The 8,183-nt window shown below is 59.6% G+C and overlaps 1 protein-coding gene across 1 annotated transcript in view; it reads right to left on the bottom strand.

Moving 5' to 3' along the window:
* The window catches only part of LOC106886265 (E3 ubiquitin-protein ligase HECTD3-like), an 8,568-nt gene continuing 385 nt past the window's right edge, over window positions 1-8,183 (bottom strand). Inside the window, exons 2-21 of the mRNA XM_014939031.1 lie at window positions 7,915-8,075; window positions 7,260-7,352; window positions 6,718-6,853; window positions 6,252-6,367; window positions 5,875-5,988; window positions 4,866-4,948; window positions 4,487-4,652; window positions 3,839-3,920; window positions 3,316-3,498; window positions 3,182-3,231; window positions 2,998-3,062; window positions 2,689-2,792; window positions 2,315-2,434; window positions 2,089-2,178; window positions 1,734-1,940; window positions 1,333-1,462; window positions 813-887; window positions 454-535; window positions 307-378; window positions 1-131 (exon numbers count right to left, since the gene is read on the bottom strand). Coding sequence (XP_014794517.1) covers window positions 47-131; window positions 307-378; window positions 454-535; window positions 813-887; window positions 1,333-1,462; window positions 1,734-1,940; window positions 2,089-2,178; window positions 2,315-2,434; window positions 2,689-2,792; window positions 2,998-3,062; window positions 3,182-3,231; window positions 3,316-3,498; window positions 3,839-3,920; window positions 4,487-4,652; window positions 4,866-4,948; window positions 5,875-5,988; window positions 6,252-6,367; window positions 6,718-6,853; window positions 7,260-7,352; window positions 7,915-8,075 — 2,214 coding nt within the window. The 3' untranslated portion in view covers window positions 1-46. The remainder of the gene's footprint in view (window positions 132-306; window positions 379-453; window positions 536-812; window positions 888-1,332; window positions 1,463-1,733; window positions 1,941-2,088; window positions 2,179-2,314; window positions 2,435-2,688; window positions 2,793-2,997; window positions 3,063-3,181; window positions 3,232-3,315; window positions 3,499-3,838; window positions 3,921-4,486; window positions 4,653-4,865; window positions 4,949-5,874; window positions 5,989-6,251; window positions 6,368-6,717; window positions 6,854-7,259; window positions 7,353-7,914; window positions 8,076-8,183) is intronic.

Raw genomic sequence — 8,183 nt, 5'->3', positions numbered from 1 at the left:
GGGGGGACACGAGACGACACCTCCCATGTGACACCCGGCGGGGGCTTCATTCATCCCAGGGCTCCTTGTCGGTGTCAATGGACATGCAGTTGTACACGGCGTACCGCAGCAGCTCCTCACAGGCCTTGGCCCTGGGTGGGGGACAATGCTGGGTCAAGGTCGTAATGGGCATTGAGAGCCCCATCCCTCTCCACGCCACCCAAATGTCCCGTGGGGCAGGACCAGGGGAGCCCAGGGGAGGGAACCCCAATGCCAGTCCCAGGGAGTGGGGACTATCCCCATCCCCTGTCCCCAAGATTGACTCACGAGGAATAGTTGGGCAAGAAGAAGGTGCTGGAGCACGTGGAGGCCTGTGGCATCAGATCCAATGCGTCCAAGCTTGGGAGAAAGGAGAGTCAGAGCTAGGGACCTTGGCACGATGCAGGGACCCCAGCCCAGGCAGGATGGACTCACTTTGCCCTTTCTGGGTAGACAGTGATCTGAACTGGGAGGCGGCTCCGACCAGTGACAAACTTGAGGAAGCGGCTGAGATCCTCTGTGGGGAAAGACAGTGGTCAGGTCTCAGGGACAGGGACAGGACCATCCCAGTTGCTGCTGTCATGGCAGGGTCTGCCCTTGCAGAAGCATCCCGTGAGCACGGGGCAAAGCTAAGGGATGCTCTCGGAATCCCGGGAAGGACCAGACAGGACAACCCCAGCTGATACCTAGGGAAGTTCCTGGCGAGTAATCCTGGGGTGCAGGGCAGTGGGTACCCCGTCCCCCAGCCCACCCCGCTGCATGTGAAGATCAGGGAAAGGCTCGGGGTCGCTCACCGCTGGTGAAGTTGCTGAGTGCCTCCCAGAAGATCTGGATCCGGCTGTCGTTGGAGGGAAAGTCCTCAAATGTGACTGTGGCAAAGAATACGCAACAGCTTCATTAGAAACGCCCAGCAAAGCAAATTAACATGGGACACATCCATCCCACCCTTCTGTGAGAGCCCAGAGTGGAGGCAGGAGGGGAGGCGACTCTGCCCTTGGGTAGCCCCTGCCAGCCCCCAGCACCTCCAGAGGGGCCAGCACCCTGCGCTAAGGTGTGTGGAGAAATGGGGGTCCCGCTTCGCAGGGTGGCTGTTTGGCTCCACCCGAGGGACCAGAGTGGGGAGAGGTGGGGTTTGCAGCTAAGCCTGAAGCTAAACCAGGGTCCCTCTGGCTCGTCCTCCCTCAGGCTCCCAGGCTTGGCCCCACCACGGACTCACCATGGGGCAGGATGCGTGTGCAGGACAAGCATTGTCTAGGGGCAGGGGCTGCCTATGCTGGGGGCTGGGAGCAGCTTCAGGCTGGCCCTGGCACTTACTGAACTTCTGCAGTTCTGCTACCGTGATCTCGGGGTCCCCGCAGATCTTCTTCTCCAGCTGCTGCCAGGTGAGCAGGTCCAGCACAGGCTGGGGCACCACGCGGAGCAGCCCAGCACGCATGGCCGCGATCTGGAGGGGGCACAGGAGGGGTCTCATGTCACTGTGATGGGTCTGAGCCCAGGGCAGCCAGCCAGGGCACTGGGGCCAGGGACCGCAGGACCCCAAAGTGGGTTCCTGGGGCTCATGGACATCCTCGGCATGGGATGCACAGAGGAACTGCCCATCTGGAGCTAATTTTGGGGACACGTTTTTGCAGCCACCAACCCCACAGTTGCCAGGAAGGCTTGCCACAGGAGCAGGGTCCCTTTGCAGCCATGCCAGCCCTGGGGGATGGCACTACCTGCTCCTTGCTCTCCTCCATCCGAGCCTTCTGCACCAGACAGATGAACTCTTTGCGGTCCTCGTAGCGCACCACGATGCTGCTGCCATTGGGGATCAGCTCCACCACACGCTGGTCACTCAGCATTGTCGTGTAGGTCAGCTCCCTGCCAAACATGAACTCAAAGGCTTCCCTGTCCACCCCCTCCAGCACCTCCAGCAGCTTCACCTGCAACCCCAATGGGTGAAAGCCATCATGGTGGAGCCAGAGCAGCTACAGGAGCACACAGCACAACCCTGTTGGTTGGCTCCACATCCTGGTTTGAGGACATTTGTTTCAGTGGCCAGTCCAGCCCAAACCACAGCACCCCGCTCACCAGCTCTGAGTCCACAGCGGCGAAGTCCTTGCTCCAGCTGACCTCCTCCCCGGCCAGCTGCTTCCACACCAGCGCCGGCAGAGACAGGATCTGCCGGAGGGAGTGGAGATGTGCGTTCATCCCGTGTCCCTCCTTCACCTGAGGGCAGCCCCTCTCCCCAAGATGTGCGACCCCCACCAAGACCCCTTGCCAGCCCCCCTTGCCAGGGAGGCTCTGCCGTGCTCACCAGAAACTCCTTGCTCCTCAGGGCTGCTCCCATCAGCTGCCCGATCCACTCGTACTTGGGGAAGTCCTTGCAGGAGGGGTTGGGGACATACATGTCCCTGGTGTTGCTGCTGCTGTTACTCTGTGGGAGAGACACTTAGGACCCACGGACAAAGCTGTGACCAGCCCGGTGCGGCCCTTCCTGCAGTCTCCCTCTCCATCACCCTTCCACCTGCCTCTCCTGCCCTTTACATCTCTCCAGAAGATCTCCACCCCCTGGGTACAAGCACAGCCTACCCAACAAATAACGCTGCAAGCGTTAAGACCCCAAAAATGCCCCAGACTCTGTTAGATGCCCTGCCAGGGCCAGGACAGGCAGACAGCAGGGTGCCAAACCTGGTTGGAGGTGCGCACGAAAAAGGGCAGGGGCACGGGGACATCGCCTGAGCTGGGACACAACTCCTCTGACACGTCTGACAGGCTGTCCCGAAAACCACCACCTGCAATGAGGGCAGAGCTTGGTTAATGCCTGACATGCCCCGGGCTAGATGCTGAGCTGCAGGATCTAGCTAAGCCACCCTCTCTCCATAGGGCAGCACTGGGGGCCTAGGGGAGATGCAGGGACCACCCCACATGTGCAGAGCTGCCCCCCCAACACAAGAAATCCCAGGGAAGAGCCCCAGGGAGGGAGGGGAGAGCTCTCACCATTGTCAATGATGCCCTCAGTGATGAAGTCGCACTCCCACCACTGGCTGTAGCTCAGGGGCCACCTGCACGGAAGCAACAGCCCCATGTACATCCCTTCTCCGAGAGAGCCAGCAGCACCGAGCACCCCTCTACACCCCACTCCAGGGATGTGGCACCCCACAAATGCGACATGAAGACCTACCTGTAGTCCAGGGGCTGGTTGCTCTTGGAAGACCTGAGGCTTTCATACAGCTAGAGAGGAGCAGAGTGGAAAGGGGATGAGAGGCAGCAGGGGCAAGCAGTGCTGAGCTGGCACAGGGCATGGCGTGGCCGTACCTGGGTGAAGACAGCGTTCCTGCAGCTGGGGTCCAGCGCAGGGTTGGCACGGTGCTCCCGGGCCAGGTGCCGGTTGAGGTACAGCTTTGGTGGGGTCTGAGGGGGGGTGCTCTCCGAGGACTGGAGACAGTGGGTGATGAGAGCTGTGCTCTGCTTGGACAGCAGCAGGAACGGCCTCATGCTCTAGCAAGGGACCAGCAGAGATGGTTAGAGGCTTCATCCTGCCACCATGTGCCTAGTTTCCCCTTCTCCAAGGTGTCCCTGCCCATGGCAGGGGGGTTGGAACTTGATGATCTCTAAGGTCCCTTCCAACTCTAACCATTCTGTGATTCTATGATTAGCACAGCTCCTGGTGTCGCAGGGGATGCTCAGTTTCTCCATCCCTTTGGCAATGCCCAGCAGAGCAGCTCTCAGCATGAGCCCTGGGCTAGTCTGTCCCCACCGGATCAAGGGGGAAACCAGCGAATCCCATGATGAGATGCTGCTACCAGCACCGTCCCAGGGGAGCCCAGCAAACACTCACCCTGAGTGCATTGAAGGTCCCGATGCTGTCCTCGGGGAGGGGGATCAGATAATGCAGGACACTGTCCAGGAGCTGGACGAACCTGGAGACCAGAGAGGCGCAGCATGATGATGTGAGAGTGGTGGACATGTAGAACCTGATACACCTGCAGCGTTTCACTGCAGACAGCCCCAGGCATGCGCTGAGCCTGGGCACTGTGCTCCCTGCACGTGGGTCTCCCTCAGCCCATGGAGGAACACCAGCACACTAAGGGGAGAGCCCAACCGGCACCCTCTGGCCAAGTGCTTTATTTTGTTTCCTCCAAGAAAAAGCTGCAAAGGAGAGTGGCCCAGCCCACGCCACAGCACTGCGGCTGGATCACTGCAGAGGGTCTCTCTGTGGGGCTAGTGCTGACCCCAGCCTGGGGCTGCCCTGCAGGCAGTGGCGTGGGGGGCTCCACATTGGAGGTGTCCCTTGCCCCGTGCCAGCACTGTGCTCCTCAGGCACTGGGAGTAGCTGTGTTTGGATGGGGAGCAGCAAGCTGAAGTCCCTGCTGCATATGGGAAAGGAGCTTAAACAAGACCTGTGCAATCCCCTGCTAGAAGCCAGAGCATGGTCCTTCTTGGGGCCTGGGCTCGCTACAGGGACAGTGAGATCACCATGTCGTACCTCTGAATGATCATGGCCCGCCGGTACAGCACGTCAGCGTCCACCCCTTCCAGGAGAGGGTAGCGCACCAGCCGGGCTGGCTGGAACATGTCAGCGTTGAGGATGAGCTCCCACTCCCAGAAGGACCTGATCTTAATCCCTCGCAGGCGGACGTTATACCCTTGCTCTGCCAAGAAAGGACAGTGATGCTGTGTGGCTCGCACAGCCCAGATGCTGCAATAGGGAGGAAGGAGACCCCAGCGCCTGCAGCATCCCAAATAAAGCTCATTCCCCAGCTTTTCCTCCAAAGGACACCAAAAAGCAGCCAGTGAGGCAGAAAGAGCTGCAGGTGCCAGGATCAGGCTGGGTTGGCAGCCCCAGTCCGGCAGCGCAGGCTCACCCCGGCACTCCAGGATGCGGATCTCCAGCACTGGTAGATGGGTCTTCATGTCACGGAGGATGCAGACATCCTGGAAGCTGTTCCTGCACACAGCATGGGAGGGAGATGGCAGAGCCACAAGGCACAGACACCAGCAAGGTGCAGGCCTGTCCATCTCCCCAGCTGAGGATGTGCCACTACCCATGGCAAAAGCCCCCTCACCTCATGGGGGCTGCAGCAGGAGAGGACTGAGCAGAGAGAAGTTGTCAGAGGCGCAAAATATCCTGAAGAAGGTGGAAGCCACACCCAGAGAAGAGCCAGAAAAGAGCATAAATTCAAAGCAGAACAGAAAGGCAAGGTGGCTGAGAGCGCGTTGCTGTTCCCAGGGGTTCCGGGCGCATCTTGCATCAGCACAACCATCCTTTGAGCTGAGCGGGTCACATGAGGGTGATGTGTTTTGAAGGAAACACGGATTTGTGAGATGAGCGCTTTGGTAAGTGATTCACTAGTGTTTTCAAAGCCATTGGCAAGGTCTTGTCAAAGACCTCTGGGCATGTGTTTTGGGGAAGGAGGAGGAAGGAGACCTTCACACCCCTAAGTAAACTGCTGCCTGCCTTTGGAAGGATCCTGCAGAGCCAGAGCAAAGAGGGAGAGGTGAAGCACCCCAGTGCTTCTCAGCTAAAGCACAGCAGAGATGCTCAGAAAAGAGATGACAGCCACATGTGTTCCTATAGGCGAGGAGGAGGAAGACTCCCAAAGCCACCAGGCAGGAAGAAGCACGCTGCAGCCCAGATGAGGAGCAGGAGTAGAGATGAAGACATTGGCTGGCACATGGAGCAGGGAAGAATGAGGGCACCACACTTGTGGGGACAGATTAACCTGCATTCAGGGACCCGCAGAGAGCCACCATTACCAGCAGGTCACTTGGGACTGATCCCCAGCCCTGTTCTTAGCATCTCCTTGGGATGCAGAGACAAGGTGGGTGTTTAGCCCAAGCTGGAACCAAGGCTGCTCCTTGCTCGTTACTCACTCATTAATAAGGACGGTTCTCAGGTGCTGCAGCCTGTTTGGTGCCCCGCCATACACAGCCACTCGCCTGGGTGTGTAGGAGCTGGCGTTCCCATCCAGCATCAGCCACAGCTTCCTGGGGACAAGAAGAGCAATGGGCAGTGATGTCCTCCCCTTGCAAGCTGCCTGGGCATGGAAATGCCCCTGGAGATGTCTCAGGGCTGGGGGTAAGGCTATGTCCTCCTGGGGTACATCTGGAAGCAGCTGCCCCCCACCTTGACCCCGAGCCCCCACTGCAGCCCAGGGAAAGCTGCTTTCAAAAGGAAGATGATGGTTTGCCCCACACCCTGCCTGTCCCTGGCACAGCTACTGGCAGGAGGGGACACCTCCAGGCCTCACTTGACGATGGTGCCCTTCTTCATGTTCAGCCGCACCCAGTGCTGCCCCGGGGGCCCGTCGCTCTCCCAGACGGTGTATGGCTGGTTGTCAGTCAGATGGGCCACGCCGCAGTCCTCCTGCAAGAGTGCAGTAAGCAGAGGGAGGGAGTTGAGCATCCGTGGGCACACCATGGCCACCCCTAGGATGGGTTCTGTGGGGCCAGAGAAGGTGAGGACCCTTGGTTCACTGGGCTGCAGGTGGATGGGAACTCCCACACAGAGCAAGCTGGGCATGGTGATGGACCCCTCACAGCGCTCCAGAGACACAATGGGGTTTTGCTCCAGATGCCCAACTCTTCCCAGTTTCACTAAAGAGGCAAAACCCTACCACCATCCCCTGCCTCTCACAAAGGGGACAGCCACCACCAGCCACTCCTCCTCCTGTATCCCACGCTGATTTTAAGCCATGGAGGAGCCCTGCTACGCACCGCCTCCGAAGAGACCTCGATGCTGCTGAGGTGCTCCTTGGTGCAGTCCCTGTGCTGCAGCTTCCTCTCACTGTGATCGTACAGGAAGCGCCCCAGCTCCATGTCGTGCTCGTAGCTCCAGCCAAGGGGCACAGACCTGTGGGGGGCTCCATGTTAACAGGATGGGGAGACCAAGCTGCACCCCAAACCTGCCCACCAGCGCTGTGCAGGTGCCCCGTCTTGGACTGGCAGCAGTGTCTCATGGTTACCACATGAGGATGGCACTGGGCAGCTGTCCTCGCCGCAGGCAGATGGCATAGCTGTATCTCACTGCACCATGCCAGGTGTTTATGGCCACCCTAGCCCAGTGGGAACAGCACCATGCAGTCGCTCTGATGCTCCATGGAGCAAAGCCCCTCTTTGCTTGAGCAGCATCAAATGGTATCAACATAAAAGGCATCTCACGGGGCCCATCCTCCCCACTCCTGACCTTGCTGGCATGTCCAAGCCCTAGGTAGCCACCCCTTGGAGCTTCAATACTGCTCTAGGAAATGAACTTGTACCGAAACTTCTGCACCACAGCCTCATCTGGATCTACGAGTATGGGCTTCTCTCCCAGGCGCACAGAGTACGTCAGGTCCACCACTTGTTCCCAGCTGGAGCAGCACCAGTGGAAGAGTCGCACAAAGGAAAAAGATGGGTCAGTGCTCAGCGTTACTACCTTAGCCTAGAGAGGAGGCAGCAGCAGTTGGGGACCAGGGAGATGGCACAGAGGGATTGCCAGAGCAGCTGTGGGAGGCATGAGAACATCTCTGCACCCAGGTGCAGGCTGGGGCAGAGCAGGGGAATCCAGCCGTGCGCATGGCCTTCCACCATGAAAATTAAGTATGAGCTCTCTCATCCCTGCATTACCTCCGTGACATCACACAGCCCAAACCCAAATGCCTCGGAAACCCCCGGCATCACCTTTATCAGGTGCTGATATCAGCACAGGTGCTGCCACAAGCAAACAGGATCAGCCTAGGAGGGGGCACCCTCCTGCCCGCAGGTGGCTCAGCAGGGACGTGTCCCACCTGCGCTGGAGGGACTGAGGGGGGCTTTGCGAGACACTTCCATGGGATTTAGGGTGGTTGGTCACACGTCTTCTGTGGGTATCCACCACAGCCTCCAGCACCCAAAGCCCAGTCCCTACCCGGGTGCAGCAGGTGGGGGCCATACCTGACCACAGGTTTATAATCGATGCCGAGCGTTTGGTGCTGCCACTGGATCTTCTCCACGGACTCAACCGGCACCAACTTATCTCCTCCTTCTCCAAACCTCTGCGCCAGGAGCCAGCCCTCAGCCAGGTCACGGTTCCCCGTGTGCTCCTCCAGCTGCTCCTGAAAGCGCATCCCTCCATGTCACCGCCGTCGGGACCCGGGCTCCCGGGGCCGGTTGCCGGCCGCTCGGCGGGGGGGGGGGGGGGGGCCCCGCGGGTCCCTCGGCGG

The sequence above is a fragment of the Calidris pugnax genome, unplaced genomic scaffold (assembly GCF_001431845.1).
Source record: "Calidris pugnax isolate Ruff unplaced genomic scaffold, ASM143184v1 scaffold18, whole genome shotgun sequence".
Taxonomy (NCBI): domain Eukaryota; kingdom Metazoa; phylum Chordata; class Aves; order Charadriiformes; family Scolopacidae; genus Calidris; species Calidris pugnax.
This window is presented reverse-complemented; position numbering and strand designations above follow the sequence as displayed.